This window comes from Drosophila virilis, chromosome 4, assembly GCF_030788295.1.
Source record: "Drosophila virilis strain 15010-1051.87 chromosome 4, Dvir_AGI_RSII-ME, whole genome shotgun sequence".
In the NCBI taxonomy this organism is placed as follows: Eukaryota; Metazoa; Arthropoda; class Insecta; order Diptera; family Drosophilidae; genus Drosophila; species Drosophila virilis.
The window spans coordinates 20,769,841-20,792,855 of NC_091546.1; the positions used below are offsets into that span (position 1 = coordinate 20,769,841).

The window sequence follows — 23,015 nt, forward strand, 5'->3', positions numbered from 1 at the left end:
CAACTCTACTAACTATAATCAGGCATACACGGTACGACCAATCAGTTGTCTAATGGGCATACTTTGAATATGTTTAATATTAATTTACGTCTTAATTTTTCTGGTTACGCAAATTCAGCACTTTGGCCAAGCAACCCTCTTTCACTGCCAAGTTAATGTCAGCACAATCAAAGTAGGCCTGTGATAATTTTGTGACAACTCACAATAGCTAGTTGTATCGTGTCTAGTACACATTGCTAGTGCAGAGGTTTGGTTTGAGAACTGAAAACAATTATCGCAAATATTATTTGCTTTCGCTGTGTTGCAAAATTGATTAACAAAAACAACATTATAACCAAGGTGAGTTTTGAAGCGTCGAATATACTAACAAGTTAATTAACTGTGCGTGTGTCTTAATATACAAAACAAGAAGCGCAGAAAAGATTTTTGTTTTTCTCCTTCCTTCTTTTGTGCGAATACATAAGTCAAAGCAAACGACCAGATAGCAGCAGAACGGTAAATTCTCCAAATGTCAACGACACACAGCCATTTGTAATTAAATTCAATTAAGCAGCAGCTAGTGCTCAATTTGTGTATCAACTTTTTTTAAGTGAAGACGAGAAGAAAAAAACAATACGAGACGCAGTCTTGACACTCCAGGCCCCACTCGCCCCCTCAAAAGTCCACGTTGAACTCGTGCCCAGCCACTGCCTGCAGCTGTAATAGTATTTGTTGTTGTTGTAGTTGCAGTAACTGCAGCAGCGACACACACACACACACATACGCAAACAGGCAGACAGACGTCGGCATAGCGCTGATCACATTTGTTGTGCTCTATGTACTTGATGCCAATCAACAACAAAAGTTTTGCATTGTTCGCAGCTTTCCCCACTCCCACCGACGCCCAACTGCAGCAGCAGCAACAACAACAACACCATCAACGTCAACTGTAGTTGCCATATCCATCCAAGCCGTTTTTGTTGTTATCGTTGGGGCCATGGGCCCACTATCGCCGCTATATACTAGTGCTGCAAGGTAAGGGGGCAACTCTACCCAATTGTAGGTTTTGGCTACTAGTGTTGTTCTTCTTCTTCTAACTCTATCTCTGTCGCTCCGCACACGCAGTTTATTGCACAATTATTCAATATATTGCACGCACATTAATACATATTGTACATATGTATATATTTACATATGCTCATATATTTCTGCTGCTCCTTCTTCTCGTTGCGCGTTCCAAATTGGAGCAGACGCGCCCCGATCACATACACAAACAAACCATTTTTCGGTGGCCCTCCCCCCTCCGCCTCCCCCGCCCACACACGTCACAGACGCACACACACACACACGCGAGTACTCGCATTTGTTGACCGCTTCAATTATATTTTCAAAATCTATTTTTACACGAAACATTATTTTGCGCCTGCACTGAAGTATTTTTTCTTATTGTAAACAGATATTGAAAAAATAAAAAAAAAATAAATAAAAATGTTCCCTTTGAGAATCCTGCATTGATACCAAATGTGGGACTATTTTGCAATAAATTCATATTCGATTTTAGCTATTAACTTAAATTTGGACGATCCTCATTTGTATTAGCGGAAGACAGTTTTATGATATGTATTTGTCAGATAAGGTTTGACTATATTTTAAAGGGTTTTTATATAATAGCAACATTTTTAGCTTTAGAATATATGCCTTGCTAATAAATATTAAATATGATAATCGTAAATTTAAAATTTAAACACAGCTTTTTCGAATTTCTTGTAGAATTTTGAATTTTTTCTTGTAAGCAACTAGCGTATGCTTATTTTTAATTTATTCCTTTGAATGCGTCTCTCTTTGAAATGAAATCTCGATCTGGCGTGCCTTGAGTTAAAATTCTTCAGCTGTCATTAATAACATTCCGATCGTTCCGTTTAGTGCACAGAAGTTTTGTAACATTCAATCAAATTCAACCTCTCCAGCTAACTACATTTTATCAGATATACATTTTACTGTATGACTGTCTGTGCGCATTTCACACTTTTCAGTTATGGTCTTGGTCAGCAACGAATGGCAGAGCAATAAGGATGACGAGCAGAAGCCAAATGCGGCAGCAGCAGCAGCATCAGCAGCAGCAGCAGCAGCGATAGCAACGACAACGACAACTGCAACAGCTGCAGTTGCAGCCGCTGTGAACAACGTAACGGACCAAGAGCTAACCGCCAGACCAGTAGCTGTTGCCAGCGGAGTCGCCGCCGCTGTGGGTGAGCTGTCCAAGCGCCAGCAGCGCATCAATAAGAAGGCACACAACAAAATGGAGCTCAGCAAGAAGGCTGAGCAGGAGCAGCAGCAGCAGCAGCAGCAGCAGCAATTGTTGCTGATGCGCGAAAAGCACGAGTCCGAGACGTGTGAGCTGACCACAGAGAACAGCAACAATAGCAACAGCAACAGCAACAACATCAACAGCAGCATATTAAACAGTAACGATGCCAACGACAATCTGGAGAATCAGGAGAACAATAATACGAGTGCAACAGAGAGCTGTGATTCCAATACGAACACACTATTGCAGGTGAGTTCAATTCAAATTTAAAATATTTAATATATTTGTAAAATATAGATCTTGAATTTTTGCTTGCAGGGCCAGCTGGCACAGAAGCAGGCACAGTTGCAACTGGCTATGAATTCGGTGCTTAATGCCAATAATACGACGAGCGGCAATCTATTTAGCTCGATGGGTGCCTTACAATTGCCTAATGAGACAGTGGCCAATACGCTGCTCAACACACAGGATATGTCGCCGGGTGAGGCAAAGATTGTCCTGCAATGCGAGGGTAAATCGCACAAATTCGAGACACGCAACATTTTGCTGGCTCCCAATCAGGAGTGCAAAGTGGGCCGTTTGATTGCCAAGAGCAAGGCGAGCGAGAGCAATGCCATATTTGATTGCAAGGTGTTGTCGCGCAATCATGCCATGCTATGGTATACGCCCGACGGCCGTTTTTGGGTTAAGGATACCAAATCCAGCAATGGCACCTTCATCAACGACAACAAGCTGGGCAATGAGCCGGCCGAGCTGCACTATGGTGACACCGTCAAGTTTGGCGTTGAGGTTATTGAAAATTCACGCCAGGAAGTCCATGGCTGTATCATTGCGCGTGTTACACTGTTTCTCCCAGACGGTCGCGAGGCCATTTCAATAGAGTCTGAACAGCTGCAGCTGACGGGACCAAATCGGATCAGTTATGATGAAATACAACGACTCAATGCATTTTTACAGGAGGCCTCACAGCGCGAGAAGATGCTCAAAGCCAAGCTGAGTAGTTTACAGGGCGTTATTGATTCCACGCGTAAAAACGCGGCCTTGTGCTGGCAGAGCATGATAACCGAGGATCAGCTCTTGCACAAGATCAATCTGCTCGAGAAAAAGCTTCAAATGATGGAAAAAAATGTGCCCGAAAATGCTTTACGTAACGAGGTGGGTTAATTTAAATTTACTGCACACAATTACGATGACAAATCCTTTGTATATATTTATGACAGACTAACTAGCAAGCATTTTATAGGATAGAAGTTACCTTGTATAGTCGTAGTTTGCCCTTGTTTAGTTGACACACTTAGCATTCCAAATTTAGCAGCAGGGAAAACAAATTTCTTCCATTAGTTTACCATTTAGATGTTTGGAATATGGAGGGCTTAGTAAAAATTCACCAATTTAATTCCTGGGTAAAGAATTATTCGAAACCAAGCCCATCATAAGAAAAAAGAGTTGGGTGTGGTTTTGTAGATAAGCGGCCCAGCAAATCGGATGTAGCATACTTTTAAGATCACAATGTGATACCTTATTTTTTTATTAATATCTCATTCAATTTGTTTTGCAGGTTGTTAAGTTGCTTGAGGATAAGACCTCGTATCAGCTAACTGCCAAAGAGGCGCTGCGCAAGGTCTATCAAGATCGTTGCGATGCCATGGAAATGCTGTCAAAAATGGAGATGGCGTACACAACCTCGGATAACGAGTGCGGCATTTTGCGCGCCCAAATATTAAGCTCGAAGCAAACACTACAGGATTTCAATACACGTCTGGATCAGCTGCAGCAGGAGTACACGGAATATAAGCAGGAAACGCTGCACCAGCAGCAAGAGGCTAAAGAACAGGAGGAGCAACGGCTAGGGCAGCTCAAGGAGCAGCTAATCGCACAGGAGAGCGAAATGGAGCAGATGCGCCAACAGCTGCTGCAACTGCGGCAAACGATTGCTGATCAAAACAGCGAACAGGCGCTGCAGCAGCAACAGACGCTGGAGCAACTGAATGCTGCCATCGGGGTCGGTGATGACGATGATGATGACGAAGACGATGAGGATGACGACAACGATGACAATGACGACGACGAAGACGACGACGACGAGGATAAGGAAGCTGGCGATCATGATAATGGCGCTGATAATAAGGACGAATATCAGGTAGATAAAGGAGGTGCACAGCTCGGCGAGATATCCGAGCTGCTCGACAAGGAACAGACTACACCAAGCAAACGTAAATCTGTAAGTGAATCTGTATTTGAAGTTAACCCAAATTAATGTCGACTTTTTTTCTTGCAGTGTAAGAAGAGCAAGCGGCAACAGAAGGAGGAATTCGATTTAAAGCACAAGGTGGTACGCAAAGACACCATGCTGAAGTGGCTCAAGAACTCGGATCTCAAGGGCGCGGATGGTGGCGATGTATTAAAAGCCATATTTAATGCTGCCGACTCCGGCGACGAGGAAGTCGAACAGAAACCGCATTCGGCTGACTCATCACCAACGGGGGGCACCGCAGCTGAGACGGCACTCGATGAGTTTGTACACAAATCGCCCAAGCACGCACGCCTCAATGGCATCGATGAGGCGGCCGAGGAGTCGTCCATCCATAAACTGGAAACACAGCAAACGCTGGTGCGCAACGATGAGACCGTAGATGAAGATTTGCCGCACGACCAAGCAATGGATATGCTGCACGAAGAGTGTCTGTTCTATAAGCAAAGATCGGCTACACTGGCCAGCGACATTAGCATTCTGGAGGAGGAAATGAATAAACTAAAACAGCAGCTGCTGGAGCAGCAGCTGGAACAACCACAACCTCGCAGTTCTAGTGGTGCAGAGGAGAAACCCGATGATCTCGTGACCGATGAACTGGAGCCACTGCTGCCGAATGATGGCAAGGAAATTGATGGCGAGTTATCGAGTTGGCGCGAGGAACTGAACACCATGAATGATGCGCAAGTGGAGCGAGAAGAGGAGCTAATCGTGTACAAGGAACGCCTGGAGCAATCGGAAAATAGCAATCTGGAATTGCGCAATGAGATCACAAAGCTGCGCCTTAAACAGCCGTTGGCCTATGACCATCAGGTCTTCTTTCGTCGTGCCCTGCCGTTGTGCTGTGTTGCGCTGGCTGCGATCATCTACTTTCTGTCCATTCGCGTTTAACACACTCAAACAACAGCAAACGTCGTACCTAAAGCAGAACGAGATTCAACAAGCATATATATACTATATACATCTTGTAGGGTGGGGGCATGCGGGGGCGTGTTGAATGTGCGCTATGCAAATATGGAAATGGATGTAAAGTATGCAAATCGGATGGACGCAGTTATACAGTTACAATATTTATATATCATATATATACCCATATATATATATATATATATATATACTTCTACCTTTATAATCGAGCTTTACTCGCCATTTTCTATTCTGTTCTTTCCCACAATTCTTTTTGGACCGCAAAATTTTTAGTTGTAAATTTAAATTGAAACGAACAAAACAAACAAACAAAAATAATGGAATATAACGCCTCCCAAATACACTCGCACACACACACGAGGTTAGTTAATTCTGAAGTAATTATATTTAATGAAATTCACCCGAATACTTTTGATAACAAACTCTTTTTGATGGTGCGATCTAAGCATGAGATACCTTCGAATTGTGTACAAATTTAGGAGAGCAGTGGCGCTAGAAATCGGCTGGCGGCGGATTATTAAGTTTAGCATTAAGTTGCAATTATTTACCATTACCAGCTATGTTTTATGAAACTATATTTACGTATGCTAAATGTTGATTTATGTACCATAATTTAGTTGATTTTATATCCGTCGTCTCATTGTAAGCGAACGTGCGTGTAAACATTTATGTATTCTGAAGTGAAACGAAACAAAATTGAAAAAATGCTTGCGATATCACAAACAAACAAAAAAAAAAAAACACTCAATGTATGCAACATAGAAAACAAATGCAAATGAATAAACACACATAACGAAATTATGAGAATGTTTGCAATAATTTAACATCTAACATCTCAAACATATTTGTGCATTAAAATATTTTTAAATTTGATTTATCGATTCTGTTGGCGCTAAGATATTGTATTGCGGACGCAAACTGCGTAACATAACGTAATCGTAAGCTCGTTATTTTAAATTCTTAGTATTTTTATCGACTACAAAATTTATCGACATTGAATACGGCCACATTGCCGTGGGTTTTTTAGCGCATGATAGCTGCAGTCACACACAACAGTTCGGTCGGGTTCTGTATGGTGCGCACGGTCGTTTTAGCGGTGCATTTTCCCTTTATCTTTGGTATTTAATCAAGTATATAAATTAAATGTAAATGTATGTGAAAAACATCACTTTTAGCAATTGCTGCTGCATAGTGTTTCAAGTGCAAGTTTCACATTTCAATTAGTGTTAAACATTGATTCAGATGAAGCGATTCAGCTTTTTACAGTGGCCACTAGAGATGAGCGATACTGTGACTATTCCACTGTGCCTGTGACTGAACTTTCACACATCTTTGGCACGTTTTGAGCCAATTGAAAAAGCATGTGACTCTGGCTTAATGCCTTTTACTTTCGATTCTGGACATACTTTTGAAAAGTCACAGGTACACACACACACACACATGAAAATCGCTCATCTCTGGCGCGCTTGTGTGAGGTGGGCGTGACGCCAGGCGGCGGCAACGACCGAAGTGCAGCCAAAGTGAAATGCAAAGAAAGACGGGATTAAAAACAGTGAAATAAAAGCATTGCAAAAGCTTCAAGTATTGTTATTGCAATATTGCATGTTCTTTCTCTTTTGTGTTTCTAGCTAAAGGCCAACAAAATTGCAAGTTATGCTTGTGTGAGTGTGTGTGTGTGTGTTGAGTGTGTGAAAAGAGTAAAACAGAGGCGGCAACAACAACGAATAACCACAACGAGAGAGAGCACAACTCTGTTTCTGCCTGCAGATGTGGAAATAACTAGCCGAAAAATAATAAGTAAGCAATAAGAAAACAAAAACTGCCTTGCTGGCTTTACGGATTTACCGTCATCGTCGTCGTCGTTGTCACCATCGCCGTCATCGTTGTTATACAAAAGGTAAGGCCCTAACCATTTAGAAAATGAATGCACATAAAATATTGCGAGTCTTGACATTGCTTTGCAGCAAAACAACAAATGTTGCCGTTTGCTACGTGAGTGTGTGTACATATATGGGAGTGAGTGTATAATATAAAAGATAAGCCGCATTCTGTGATAATAACAGCTGAAGTTGCGTAGTCCAAGTCAGTGTGTCAGATTGAAGAGTCGGTGCAAATACAAGAAAGTCCATCTATAAATTGCAATTTACAAGTAATATCCACATATCGAAGACTGAAATAAATTATGTGATAAATATATTTAAAGAAATAAGTTTTGCAATCACTAGCAGTTATTCCCGTACTCTTAACATATGAATGAAATTCCATTGAGAAGTTATCGATTTATAATTAGACGGAATACCATTGTCATATTTGACAATGCTGTATTCCCAAATAGCAACAAAGACTTTTGGTAACTAACTTGTTTTTGTCATAACCAAAAAAAAAAAAAAAAAAAGCAACCAATATTTTTTAATTTATTTAAGCTATCTTATTTGCAAAGCATATTTCTTATAAATATTTTTGCGCCACTTATCACAAGTAAACATTTGACATATGAACATATTTATAATTCCATTGCTGCGCCGCTATCTCCAAGCTCTGGCGGGTCTCTGTGTTTTGTTTTCTACGCTTTTCGCGCTTGTTTCTTTGTGCGTATCTTCTAATTACACACACATCATAACTTAATGCATTCTCGCGTGTATTGTGTACAGTTTGAGAGTTTTCTACGAATGTGTGTTTGTGATGATTCATAACGGTTAGCACAGTTATTGGTGTTTCCTTTTTGTCGTCTGTAATCGCTAGAATACGTATGTGTGTGTATATTAGCAGCATTGCTGCCAGCATCATATTGCGCTGCCAATGAACTTTTCGGCAACAACAAAAAACTTTCACTTGGCAGACCCATTGAAAGAGATAAATGGCATAAGATAGCCGCCGCCAATTGGCCAATATTCATGACGTACCATGCACGGAGCCCCCAAATAATCGAAACAGTCAATTAAAAATGACAGCGCAATGATTGCGAAAAGTGAAAAGCAATCAAAAATAATAAGCAAAACAAAATAAACAACAAAATACAACAAAAATAAAACACACATAATTGCTTATAAAACACCTACGTTGCTCACACGCCAACTATGACGTCATAAAACGGCAAACTAAAATTGGCATCTTGCCAGCAACATGTACGCGTTTGTGTATGTAGCTAAACAAAATGATCAGTTAGCAACATGCATGTGCCTAGCAACATATTTTCCATGTGACTTGTGGCTTTGCGGTTTAGCATAAAACCGACAGATGCTGCAAAATAACCATAAATAATTGTACTGTGAAAAATTAGCTAACTGTTTGCTTGCTGACGCCAGCTGATGACGACGGGACTTGAAGATCAGATTACCAGACATCGAAGAGAGGGGGCGAGACGAAGAGTCTGGTAAAATGTGTCACGCAAGCGTGTGGGCTATAAAAAAAAGCAATATTAAGTCGAGCAACAAATGCGCTCGCCACGTGGGAGTTGCTTAACTGACATATATATTTATACACATATTGATTGTTAAATGTTAATTTTTGCAAAAACTGCATATATATAGAGATGGATATTCTATATTTGTTATTCTTCTTTAGTCAGATCAGACCTCACTCAGCAGCAGAGTCTGTCTCTCTCTGTCTCTGCTACCATGCTTCCACTCAATTGTAAACTTAACAGCACTGTTAGAGACCTAGTTTAAGGAGTTGCTCATTCATCCCATTGTTGTTGAGTGCTGCAACATGCTAAAAAGTATAAAAACTTTTGCAACACTTAACATCACAGACCGCATGACGTCACTGACCGCGGCAGGCAGTTCAATGGCTGTCGCCAAGCCGCAACTGAATTCGGCACCTCGCCGCTCCTTCAGTCTATATAGCTTGAAAGAAAACATAAGAAAAACAGTGACAAAGCGTTAAGCTCGACGGGCACTTGAGCCGTGCATTAAAACGAGTATCAAAAGCTAAAACAAGAGAAACAAAACAGCAATAAACAATGCAAAACTGACGCGACATTTAGCATTGATTGTTTTTCGGTTTTAACGGCAAATGGTGCGGCGTTATTTTTTTTGCTCCACACAAAGCTGTACACAAAGCTCTGTTGAGCCTTAAAACTTCAAATTTCAATGAATTGCGACGGTTTTAGTTTATGTGCGAGCTAATACACTTAGAGAAATTACCGAGATTTATGTGCTCAAATTGCAAAACCTAAAAACAACTGCAAACAAAAGAATACGACACTCAATTACAGTAGTTAATCTAAGAAATGAAGAAGAAACGAAGTTAATACTTTAATAATTATGAATGCTATTCCATACCGTGTTTTTCTCGCAGTGTACATATATTTTCTAAAGCCCTTTTCAGCTGTCGCTCATGTTGCATAGGACCACACACATCACTCGGCTGTTCACCACGTGTCAACTTTCACTGTATTTGGTTCAAGAGTTTTTGGTTTGAAGTAAACCCAATGCAATGGGCTTATTTAGTTAGTTAGCCGATTTTGCCAACCTAAGATCGCATCGCAAATGTTATGCAACAATTTACGGTTTAGCTCCCCTGTTTTGCTTGGAAAGTTTTCAAAAGCAGCGTAAAAGAAAGTGGCCAGCAAGCTGATGTGATTGTTAACCAGCTGAGTTGGGCTAAATTAGAAATTCTACAAGAGCTGGGAACAGGAATTACTTGAAAACTTTTGCCACTGCTTTTAACAGTTGAATTTCCCTTATCGATATTGCCATTTATTTTTTTAAACATCGTCGAAATGAGTTTCGTCATATTGCTTATATTTATTTAGCTGGTGTAGGCAAATATTGATAACAGGTAGCATCAGCTAACAAGTTCCGCTTAGTGACTTTTTTAATTGAAAAAAGCCATTTCGCTTGGATCAACAAAGTCAACTACCTGAACTTTCTAGATGTAGAGTTTATTTATATTCAAAATATGTTAACTAAATTTGAGCTCTACCCAAAATTGGCATCTGACAAATAGGATTAAAAAAAATGATATTCATATCGCAGGGCTAGGATTTCTTAAAGGTGTTCGATTACGTTGGGCTGTTTTTTTGTGGCTTGGGTTCGATTTGCTGCCTTGTTAATTATTGTGTTAAACATATGTCACAATTCTATTATTTATAATTTAAAATCATAATCTCTGATATATACAAACGAATTCCATGTGTTGATCATAATCGCAACTGCATTTTCCTTTCTATAAATAGATACACCAAATAGTTACTGATAACAAGTTGATGGTATTTGCTGAATGCGGGGCGAGGGGGTACTGAAGCAACATCAGCTTCTTTTTTTTTTTTTTTTTTTTTTTTTAAACTTAATTTGGTTTATTTTGCGCTGGAATCGATCAGTGCCTTCTGATCTCTACCAAGCGGAGTTAAGGGTATAGTGTATAGTTATTATTTAATAACTTAAATGATAATTACAGACTTAAAAATATATAACAATAATGGGAAAGGGATGTTTAAGTGATGTGCCTCGTTGGTAGGTCGTCGGGGTGTAGCCTTCGGAGGCGCCTCTCACTGATGGGCTCAGCCAGGGCCCTTGCGGCCGCGTTCGGATGCTGCACCAATTTGTCGGAGTATCGGCTGCTGAAGAAGTTGAGCTGATCTCCGACCTTTGTTAGGCGGAGATCGCGTTCGATGGCGTCTGTTGTTACGTACCATGGCAGGCCAGCAACCTTGCGTGCTGCCTTGGCTTGGACCACTCTTATGCGACGGAGCTGGTGTGCTGATGCCGTGCCCCAAACTTGGATCGCATATGTCCAGATAGGCGTTACCATCGTTTTGATAAGCAGTGTCTTCGTGGATATGTGCAGCTTGCTTTGAGGCTTTAGTAGCCAATCGAGCTTTTGAAGTCTTCTCAGGCATTTTGCTCTCGTTGCTGCGATGTGAGGCCCCCATATGAGCCTTCGATCCAGGTGGACACCCAAGTAGCAGAAAGAGTTGGTCTGCTCAATGGTTCGTCCATCGAACCGTAGCCCCTGGCAGCTGTATGGGCGCAGCGTAAAAGTGACGCAGGCGGACTTGGCACAGTTTATAGCGATGTTCCACATAGCTGTCCAGGTTTCGATCTGCAGCAGCCAGTCCTGCACTGCACTTGTAGCAGCTTGCAGATTTTTGTGGGAGGCTAGGAAGGCAGTGTCGTCCGCATATGTTGCCACCAGCAGTCTCGCAGGGCTGAGGTCTTCATTGCTTTGTCCTTGTGTGGGCAGGTCCGCCGTATACAGCGTGTACAGCATCGGACCGAGGACGCTGCCTTGTGGGACACCTGCTCTGATGCCCTTAATTGCCGACCTTTGGTCTTTAACGGCCACTTTAAAGGTGCGTCCTGCCAGAAAGGAGCTAAGGATGCTGAAGTATGGCGCTGGGAGTATCAGTTTGATCTTGAACAGAAGACCATCGTGCCAGACCTTGTCAAACGCTTGTTTGACATCGCTTGCTCCGCTCTCCCTTGCAATCTCTCTAGCGCATTCTGCTTCCGTTCTCCCCACTCTTCAAACATATTCTGTTAGCTTATCTCAAAACTCTCTCTCTCTCTCTCACACACACACAGACGAAATTGAACAAATACAACAAACATAAGTCTAATCTGCCTTTATTTTTGGCCTCACTCAAGTGTACAACATTATTTGCCACTTTTGACGACCTTGCTGTGGAACTGAAACTGGGAATTGGGAATTGGGAACTGGAAATGTATTCATTTGCCGTGCGCATTCGTCTGCTAATGAATTAAACATGAAAAGCTGCCAAATCGATTTTCATTTATTTAATAGGTCACGCCAGCAACAAAAAACAGCAACAGCAAAAACAATGGCAATGAGCAAAAAGCTTAGATGATGAACAGGCACGCACTTTTTTCCAATTCCCTTTTTATGCCTATTTGGCATAGTTTCATTTAGTGTTTGGCAACATGCGATATCAAAATTTTCACTTTGCAGCAACATTTGTGCAACATTTCCATAAAGTTAACATAATGTTAAATCAACATATTTTAATGTTAATTTACATTTAATATGCTTAGCATTTACATACACACAAATGTTAACTGTCTAAACTTGGTGGACTGTAAACTTCTTGACATTTGTCAATATCTTCATATCGCCGCAGCATTTCGATTATTATGGGATTATTAAAGAACTTAGTATTATTTTAGCTTTATTATTTGAAAAGTATGTGTTTCGCTCGTCTGGTAACATAAGAAAAAACATAATTCAACAATGCTAAGAAAAGTGGAAATATAGCTAATAAGAGCAAGCAAGAAGAGGACAAGCAAACCGGCTCAACAACTTGACGCAAAGTTCAAGGACACTTTTGCAATCTGCACAACGACGCCAACTTGCAAGTTGCGTTGGATGTTGTCTCTGTTGCAGTATTGTAGGCGACATGGCAAGTTTTCAGTTGTTGAACCAAGTGAAAACTGTCACATGGCAGTTAGGCGCACCCCGAGGACCACAAGGCGACACCCACTTCGCCTTCTAGAGTGCAAAGACTTGTTCGTCCATTGTGCGCTTGAAGGCGGTGGCCGCAGAGTTCAACTTTTACTTTTTACATGATGGTATTATTGGCAAAAAAGCAAGAGAATTTTTAAGGCAAAAAAGTGAACGAATTTTTGAAGCAGTCGTTCGAAACGAAAAGTTAAGTTAAGCAAAGTGCAGCACATCGCCCTTCTATGCGATCTTCAAAGCCCAGGTATATGTTTTAGTATTTTTTTCAGTTTCGCTTTATGTGCTTCCAACTGGTTCTCCTTTACATATTCGCACAGAACGCCCTTCTATGCGATTAGAATCTAGAACCAAGATATGCCCCCACAGTTTGTTTTTCAGTTACGTATATAAATTGGTTGTCTAGCTCTCTGCTGCCTTAAAACATTTAGTATAGCAAACTGCTAATAATTCTATATTGCCAGAAACTAATTAAAATGCAAATGATATAGATACTTTTTACCATCCTCTTTATCGGAAATGTGTCTGTGTGTGCGCGCTTTTGGGCTGTGTCAGGTGTTTCTCTAATACGGACAAGCATTAGCTTTTGGCTGTTTTTCTTTGTGATGTACCTGTGTGTGTGTGTGTGTGTTTGTGTGTGTATGTGGGTGCTTTCTGTGCGGCTTTTAACCCTTGGCCCTTGAGCCGGCAGCCAGACGGCGAGGGTTGCTGCTGTTGTTCAGACGAAAGAAGCGTTAATAAATCTTGTACATCTTGGCAGCTGGCAACGTTTGCGGAGTGCATCCAAATGTGTTCTGTGTCTGTTATCCAACAAATTGGTTCCTTTGTGCCCGGCAACTTTCGCTCTGGCTTCAGTTCCGCATTTAATGCCGAAGTTGAAGTGTCGACGCCACTTGAGCACATGGCGCATTGGGGAGTTGGACGCCGACGACAAAGGACACGCATTCCCCAGCTGCCAGCAGCCAGCTCCGGCCCCTTTCCGGGCCCTCCCTCCCACAGCTGTCGCAACTGTGAGCTGTCTGGGTGTATCTTTTCGCCCGCCATTGCCAAGGGCAACTGTCACGTTGTGCTTTGGGTTAGCATACGCCTCCGGCTGCCTGGCCTGCTTGTTGTTTTGTTGTTTCTATATATCTTTTTTTCCTGGCCTAATCAGCAAACTAAACACGTTTGCGGCTCTCTCAACAATTTAGCGGTGCCTCATTTTCATGACAATTACCTGGGTTCGTTCCAATGTGTCCTGTCTTTTCACAGTTCACACACATTTTTTAACGTTTGTCTATTTTCTTCTTTTTTGCCTTGCTTTTTCTATTAATTAATTTATCGTTGGCTAGAGCGTAGAATTGTGGCTACTCTAAAAAATCCTAAGAAATAGTTGCCATATCTATATCTATTTAATATAAATATTAAACAGAACTAAAAAATGCTCTTACACGTTCTTATGGTTCATTTGGGTGCCATTTTTTATGTTCGATATTAGATCAGAAACTGAATTAAATGACTTGAACCTCTCGTGAAATATATAACGATAATTCGCTACGTAACACGCGTTACGTTGTACGTAACGGCTTTAACGTAATGTTCTTAACGTGTAACACGTTACAACTATGTCTCATTTAAATAAGAATTTTCACATTTGTACCGATAAATTCCGGAGATTTTTAAGTGTTTATTGGGGTTCAACTCACGTCACGCAACGTGTTTGCTTTGAACTTAAGATTTTTGATAGCATTATCTTTGAAACCGAAAACAAAACTGTCGAACGTACTAAAACAAATAAAAGTTATGTTGGAATTTTCTATTGAATGATTTGTCTAAGCTCTAAAATGCAAGTATAATAGTTTTTTATTAATATATGTAAATATATTTTTATTAACATATAATATAATATAATTTCAATAATGTTCGTTCTCTAGCTTATGTTTTATTTCGATTTTATATATGTTTTTTTTTTTTATAATGTATTATCATTTGTAAATCTATTCGATTGCGTGGCATTTTCATTTACCCGGTCACAATTTATTCTCTACTTTGTTCTTTTTTGGTTGTGGCCCATTAATTTGACGCTTGAGTGCGTGTAAATCTTAATTAAGCAACTTTTATGAACTATGAAAAATTGGCAACAACAACAACAACATGAAGAAGAAAAGCTCATGCTCGATGTGCCATAACTTTTATAATGTTTTTTTTTTTGTTTGTCTTGCCTGTTGTCTCTGTGTGTGTTGTGGTTTTAGTTTTTTGCTTAGCTTGTTTTGTTTTTGGGTGCAACAACCGGAGACACACGGCGTTGTTTGGGCGCACCTGTTCAATGTTCAAAGACCTGCCCTGCCCTGACAAAAAGCCCACTCGCTTCCTCTCTCTCTCTCTGTCTCTCTCTTTCGCTTCTTTCCCTATTTAATGCTTTGATTCGTAATGCCCATTTAGGGCAATTCTCATTATATATATTTTTGATTCTCTTAACAAGTTACATGCAATTATTAATGCAATTTTCTAGCTCTATGCTCAGCTCATTTTTAGACTGGGAATTGGCTTGGATAGATTCGCTCTCCGTGTCGTGTCTGGTGTGTGGTGTGGGGTGCTCTTGTCTGCGTGGGCAACCGATACAACAAAAACAACAAACAACATTCACAACAACAACAACAATGACAATGACAACAACAACATTAACGGGAAGAGCCATCGGCTCAACGCCAACGCACATATTTCCTGTGGCCCGGCGGCTTATCGATTTTTGGTTTGACGTAGTTACGATTGTCGTTATTATTTCATTATATTGACATAGGGATATGTACACAAAAATGGTTAAATTTACTTTATTGAATACATTTTAGTGCAAATAGCTCAAATTGAACTGTACAAGGCGGTAGATCTCAGAAGATCGTGTTCCATTGTCCGATCAGGTAGTGTAGCTTGTCCGGAACAGTTGTACAAACCATAATAATATTATCGTACATGTGAAGTTCTCTTTCTTCATGACCTCCTATGAAGTCTAAGAAAGCAGGTATTTTTTGAAGTCATGCTTTTCGATTATAAAAGTTACTTTAGCCTTGGCCATCATTAATTCTATTATACGAAATAAGCCAACAATTATAATGCCAGCTGCTATAAACTGCAATTAATTAGGTAGTAGGTAGTAAAGGGCCTATTTTTTTAGCCTAAATATTTGAAAGGTTTCATTAAATCGTAGAACTAATTGCATGAACAATCTAGCCATCCTTTTACCTTAAGTTCTTGAATCTGTGCGCTCTTATCTGCCAATTATGACAGCACTTAAAAAGCACAAATGTTTAGCGAATTGATAATAATTTTATAGTTTTTAATGAAAGTTTTCAATTAAAGCTGATAAAAACTGATTGTGTCAAGTTATTTGCGATTCTCAAGCTTGACAGTTTGATCGCACGAATTAGGCCAAATTGGCTTTCTTTTTGTTTGTTCACACCATGCACACCCCTAATGTGGGTGACATTGGGATTGTCATAGTTTTTCCATTGCATTCGCAAATGTCATCGTTTGGCTTCCATTTTGGCTTGATTTTTTGTTCTTCTAGCCTAGCAACCACACACACACACACACACACACACACACACACACACACACACACACACACACACACACACACACACACACACACACACACACACACACACACACACACACACACACACACACACACACACACACAGACGTAGACACGTTGAAAAAGGTCAAATGGTTTTTTGATTTGGTCGTCTGAGCAACAGCCAAACAAAATGCCAAGTGTCATGCTCGATGGAACTTGGGAACTGCTGCACTTGCTTGGCCAGCAATTCTGACCCACTTGGCAAGCGCATTCATTGGCTGAATCTGCGCTAGAATAACAAGTACACACGGCAAATTTCACCACAATTGGCACTAATAAAGATGACGACAACCTATTTGCCTGCCTCCTTTGAGGATTGGCTGGCATTTGGCTGGCGCGACATTAATTAGCTTAATTACCTGTCCGGCTTAGGGCGCTGGCTAGTCCCGTCCTAGACACGCCTCAATATGGCCACCAAAGGTGGCGTCATAACAGCACCTGGTAATGAGGCAATGGAGCGCTCATAACTCCAGGCCAGGCATAACATTTCATTTGCGGCAGAGAGAAAGGCAGGCTTGTATGTTGCCGCAACATGCCACGGCAACACAAATACAACAACAACAAAAATATCGTTATTCAGATTTATGGCCCGACATGCGAATCCCCTCCAAAAGCGTCGATCAAGCTTAAAGTGCGGCGAGGGTTGCGCTGGCAGCGGGGGGGAGGGAGGGTGAGTAAAGCCCAACACACGTCTTGTGTATAAAACAACAGCCAAGTGAAAACAAGAAGAAGAACACAGCACACCGAAGACCTGATACTCTTTACAGCTTCTCAGTTTGAAATATCTTCATGCAGCAAATGCATCTGAAAAAAAAAATTAAAATATTTATATTTGTTCTTTAAAATGAATTCTTAATTTATTTCATCTAAAATTTCTTATGCCATATTTGGGAGTGCATTGCGCAAACTAGTTTTAAACTATTTTTTGATCATATTTTGTCTATGTAAATTTTCGGCCTTTCTAAGAAAAAAATCCCTAAAATTAAATAAGTTTTGAATCCTTATCTGCCTATTATATAAACAAGTAAGAGGCTCTAGTCGGAAGCTCCCGACTGGGGGATACCCTGAACCCAACACCAGATGCAGCTCGTCTTTGTATGAACTGTAAATTAGAATCGTTCGATATTCCACAATAACTGTAGTACCTATATCATTGAATAGAGTCTTTATTGTCTTAATGTTTTCAATACTTATTTAGCGGATATGTCACCGTCGCTATCTTTAACTAAACAAAACATATGCGAGACAAAATTCAAAAAAACAATATTGCAATTACAGCTGACAACTGCAGTTCCGACAGCTTGTATTTCCCTATGTCCATTGATTTCATTTCATTGTTAAGAGTAAAAAATAATAAAACACGGATATGCATGACAAAATTCATGATAAAGTCATTGTAGCCAGCGTAAGGGTATTTATTCAAAACTTAAATTCAGACAGCTTTCCACGATGGGCAGACAATGGCCAAGTGAAACGTGCCTGTGAAGAATAAAAATTATGATAAAAAATATAAAAAAAAAAAAAACAAAAAAAAATCATAAACGAGCTTCAATCAGCGGCCAGTGGTGCGGGTGAGTGAAAGAGAGGCAACAACGTCTACTTACAGGCGATGCGTGTGTGTGAGTGAGAGGCAGTTAGACACACGATGGGCTACACTCTGACATAACCCACGTTCAGTCGGTTGTAGAGGAGGGGCAGACGGACGGCAGGGGGCGGCTGACTCATTGAACGGTTATGCGCAAGGATGGCACAAACATTATAGTTAATGGATAAATTCGGAGGGGGAAGGGCAGGGCAAAGCGGGAATTCAATTGGCAATGATCGCTTAATGACAACAATTTCAATAATTTGCACAGACTGTGACGTGGAATGTCGAATGTCGGGAATGTGGCATGTGGAATGTGGAGTGTGGCATGTGTGGAACGCGCCAGAGCCTAAATGAACTTGACAGTCGAACAGATTTCTGATGGCCCTTACAACTATATAGCGTGACAGCTAGTTATAAAATGCCCCATCTCAAGCACCCCAACTCTTTGAGATCCATAAATGGCGGCAAAATGAAAGGGCCAAAGTAAATATCAGCAGACATTAAGACGATAATCCTCCTTTTATTATTTTTTAAATTTATATCTTTTTCATAATTATAAAATATTATAGAAAAACTAAAAAACAAATTAATTATTAAAAAATCCAGCATTAAAAAAATTAATGAGTGAAAATCTACTGATATTCCGAATTATTAACAATGAAACACGCAAGGCATAAATTAATTATTATTAAATTAAATATTGTTATTAATTTATATTCTGTTACTAAAGCACTATCAACTTAGAGGTCAAGTTCTAACAACGCTTGAACTCTGTTTAATTAGTCTAAGATGGTAAAGGCTGTTCCTATTTTTCATTTCTAATATGTTTTGAGGCCCAAACACTCTGAGTTGATGCAACTTGGCGTCTCCTTTAACTAAGTGAGCACAACGACTCGCACGGATACGGACATGGGAGACGTCCATTAATGTTCTAGGTGTGTCGTGTCGTGTGGCTGAGCCTCTTTCGGGTCCTCTTTTGCAGCCGGCATGGCGTCATCAGGAACTGTTGGCCTGACCCGGCTTCAAGTCTGTGTTGTCAGCATTTCTGTTGTTGTTGTTGTTGTTCTTAACGGTAAATCGGTCAACGTCGTGGGGTCATCGTTGGAATCTAGTGCAGAAAGTCAGCGAGGCAGCAAAGCGAGCAGTTGAATGGAAAATATGTGGTTGCAAACAATTTACGTAAATTAGCGCAATTACAGCTGGCATTCTGCTGTATGTATGCATATGTGTGTGTGTGTGTGTGTGTGTCTGTGTATCCATCAGATACTTTCTAGTCCGAACAAAGCGGAGCCATTGAAACCGGTTTTGACTTTTTAAGCTTCTGATTTCTGTTTACTGTTTAGAGTTATTGTTGTTTTTGCTAGAAACGTCAACAGCATTTAATATAGCTAATACAGTAGTCAGTGTTGTTGTTGCAATAGAGAAACATTTCCCATAAGCACACATGAGACAGCAGCAAAGGAAATATTAACAAAATCCAGGCAAAAAATATGATGCGGAGCAAATATAAATATACAATATTAAGAATAAAGCATACAAAGCGACGACGCAATCGAATTACCGCCAATCTGTAAATTGAGAAAGCCGCAGCTAAAGTATTCCAAAATCTGATCCTTTCCTCTCCCTCTCTTTCTCTCTCTATCACTCGCACTCTTTCAGCATGGAAGTTCAGGCGGTAAACAATCTGCACAGCACGGCCGCGCTGCTGTCCTCACTGCAACAAGGCAGCAATCCCGCCAGCCCGAACTCGACGCCCAGGAAGACGGCTGCCAAGGCGGGCGGCGCCTCGGCCAAGAAGCCCACAACAGAAGTCGCCATCCTCGAGCAGTTGAGCAAGCAGCAGCAGCAGCAGGAGCAGGAGCGAGAGCACAGTCGCGACTGTGTGAGTCCGGCCAGCTCCAACTCGGAGCTGGAGAAGGACTTCAATGAGCTGCGTGAATTGAACGGCTCGCTAACGGGCAGTGGCAGCGTTGGCAAATCAAATGGTTCGCTTAGCGGCAACTCATCCACCAATTCGGCGGCACCGGGCTCCAATGGAGTCGGTTCCACGACTCCGGCAACGAATGGCAGCGGCCAGCAGCCGGTGGGCGCCCTTAATGCCACCCATCCTAAGAAACGCATCTCGAGCAGCCGCACGCCCACACGCAAGGCGCATCGCATTAAATTCTATCGCAACGGTGATCGCTTCTATCCGGGCATCACCATACCCGTGTCCAATGAGCGCTATCGTTCCTTTGAGAGCCTCTACGAGGATCTGACGCGCCTCCTCGAAGAGAATGTCAAAATTCCGGGTGCTGTGCGTGCCATCTACAATATGTCCGGCAAGAAAGTAAGTCAACTTTTCATATTCAATTATAAATTGCATTCAAATATAGAATATATATACCATATCTTCAGTCCGTTCATCCGTTCTATATATAAATATATATGAGTCTAACTATGCGGACCTCAATATGTTTTGGGCAAGATCAGCCCCTTCTATAGCTGCGCTTAGAATCTCATAGAACAATCTCCAATCTTAAATGTTTTTTTTTTAATCAAACAGATCACCGCCCTGGAAGAGCTAGAGGATGGCCAGAGCTACGTGTGTTCCTGCAATAACGAGAACTTCAAGAAGGTGGAGTATAATACCAGCTCACAGCCTTTGGCCAATTTGACGCTGGCGAACAACAGTCGATCCACCAATCAGCGTCTGGCCAAGCTGCAGCGTCCCGTCTCGCCGCTTAAGAATGGAGCACTGGTCAACAGCACGGGCAGCAACAATGCACCTGCGGCCAATGGGGGAGATAGTGCAGTGCATCCGCGAATTGTGACGCTGATAAGGAATGGTACGAAGCCACGCCGGATAATGCGACTGCTGTTGAACAAGCGGAACAGTCCCAGCTTCGAGCATGTTCTGACCGCCATAACGCAAGTGGTGCGCCTGGATACGGGCTATGTACGCAAGGTGTTCAGACTGTCTGGGGCATCCGTGACGCAACTGGCGGATTTCTTTGGGCCGGAGGATGTCTTCTTTGCGTATGGTACGGAGCGTGTGAATACCGCCGAGGATTTCAAATTGGAAGCAGATGAGCAGCGCGCCATCAATGCCATACGCAAGACACTGCGCACAGCGGGCACTACATGCAAGGGACCCAAGCCCAAGATGCCGGTTAAAAACAAAAAGGTTTATCCGGCCGAGACCGCACGAGCGCGAGAAGCCGGCGAATCTGCCACCTCAGAGGAGGACGACCAGGCGACACTACTTAGGAATACGGGCGTTGAGATTGGCGATCTGCCCGTCGCTATACGAGACAATTACACACTGGGCAAAATGATTGGCGATGGCAACTTTGCCATTGTGCTAAAGATCAAGGATCGACAGACGGGCTTGCCATATGCCCTCAAGATCATTGACAAGAGCAAGTGCAAGGGCAAGGAGCACTACATAGATGCCGAAGTGCGTGTCATGAAAAAGCTGCAGCATCCCCATATAATATCGCTCATCATGGACGTCGATCAGGTGACAAACATGTACCTGGTGCTCGAGTATGTCAGTGGTAAGTGCAAAAACCGAATCCTTAAGTGAACCAGTCCACCAGTTCGCTGTTCCTCCATCTCTATTTCACGCGAAATATCCTCAAAACATCGGTAAATGTTATATTTTTTTTTAGGTGGCGATCTGTTCGATGCCATTACACAGGTCACACGCTTCTCGGAAAGCCAATCACGCATTATGATCCGACATTTAGGCTCGGCCATGTCTTATTTACATTCCATGAGCATTGTGCATAGGGATATCAAACCGGAAAATCTTCTGGTAAGCTTTGAGTGTGTAGGAAGACTCAAAAATTCTTGACGACAATTAATTATTCCTGCTGCAGGTGGAACTGGACGCGTCTGGCAATGTTGTCCAACTTAAATTGGCCGACTTTGGACTGGCCTGTGAGGTAACCGAACCGCTCTATGCCGTGTGCGGCACTCCCACCTATGTGGCGCCCGAAATACTGTTGGAAGTGGGTTACGGCTTAAAGGTAAAAAACTCAGCATTTTGTACAATGGAGAACTCTTATTAATCCGTTGATTGTTCACAGATTGACGTTTGGGCTGCTGGCATCATATTGTACATACTGCTCTGCGGTTTTCCGCCTTTTGTTGCGCCTGATAACCAGCAGGAGCCGCTGTTTGATGCTATCATCTCGGGCGTTTATGAGTTTCCCGATCCCTACTGGTCGGACATCGGCGACGGTGTGCGCGATCTAATCGCCAATATGCTGCAGTCAGATCCGGATGTTCGTTTTACCAGCGAAGATATACTAGATCATTATTGGACAATGGACACTGAGAATAACGGCTGCGGTGGTGGCGATGGCGACTTTAGCAGATGAATCGTCGCCGTTTGGGGTGTTTAAGCAGCAGTTACGCCTCGAAAGCCGACATCTAGTAGTTTTTGTATTATGTAATTTAGCGCTATTCTATAGGCCTTAATTTATTATTTATACAAACTAACACTTAAACTACGGCACACATTGTCGTTAAAAAAGAGCAACAACAAACGAACTAGAGGACATAGAACAACGTGAACGGAACAGAAAGACGTTGCAGACAGTTTTCAGAAATTCCAATTTCCAGACCGTTTACGGTTCGCTACTTTATATTCTTTCAACGCATATATATATATATTTTTTAAAGAAAGGTACATTTACATACACACATACATATATTTTATTGGTATTTTTAAAGTGTTTTTAATTAGTATTTTAATTGATTATAAATAATGAATAAATGCATGTTGTGTATATTTTCATAAATTGTTAATTATGTTTTCGGATGCTTTCGCTTTTGTTTTACATTTTTGTATGTTTTGCTATCACTTGTAATGTAAAGGAAATACGCGATAAAAAAAAAAAAACAATAATTAAGCGCATTTATACAAACACCAATAATATAA

At 41.4% G+C, this 23,015-nt stretch overlaps 2 protein-coding genes across 6 annotated transcripts; both read left to right on the forward strand.

Annotated features, from left to right (window-relative positions):
• The first annotated feature begins 153 nt into the window (after positions 1 to 153).
• On the forward strand, positions 154 to 6,266 carry Slmap (Sarcolemma associated protein). Of its 2 annotated transcripts, none has more exons than XM_002051252.4 (5): positions 154 to 339; positions 2,013 to 2,536; positions 2,606 to 3,442; positions 3,846 to 4,508; positions 4,566 to 6,266. In XM_002051252.4, exons 2-5 carry the CDS (start codon positions 2,015 to 2,017, stop codon positions 5,427 to 5,429), a joined length of 2,886 nt encoding a protein of 961 aa, XP_002051288.2. In that variant the 5' UTR covers positions 154 to 339; positions 2,013 to 2,014; the 3' UTR covers positions 5,430 to 6,266. The 2 variants fall into 2 exon arrangements, with proteins under 2 accessions (XP_002051288.2, XP_032293529.1); XM_032437638.2 differs by lacking the exon at positions 154 to 339 and adding an exon at positions 862 to 1,014.
• Positions 6,267 to 6,465: 199 nt separating this feature from the next.
• Positions 6,466 to 22,875, forward strand: LOC6627306 (serine/threonine-protein kinase GA29083). Of its 4 annotated transcripts, none has more exons than XM_015172555.3 (7): positions 6,466 to 6,583; positions 7,094 to 7,362; positions 19,745 to 20,414; positions 20,631 to 21,624; positions 21,739 to 21,884; positions 21,949 to 22,098; positions 22,159 to 22,875. In XM_015172555.3, the coding sequence occupies exons 3-7, from the start codon at positions 19,746 to 19,748 to the stop codon at positions 22,450 to 22,452; spliced, it is 2,253 nt and encodes a 750-aa protein (XP_015028041.1). In that variant the 5' UTR covers positions 6,466 to 6,583; positions 7,094 to 7,362; position 19,745; the 3' UTR covers positions 22,453 to 22,875. The 4 variants fall into 4 exon arrangements, with proteins under 4 accessions (XP_015028041.1, XP_015028040.1, XP_070065207.1 ...); XM_015172554.3 differs by having other exon boundaries at positions 6,501 to 6,616; XM_070209106.1 differs by lacking the exons at positions 6,466 to 6,583; positions 7,094 to 7,362 and adding an exon at positions 13,094 to 13,128.
• The last annotated feature ends 140 nt before the right edge of the window (positions 22,876 to 23,015 follow it).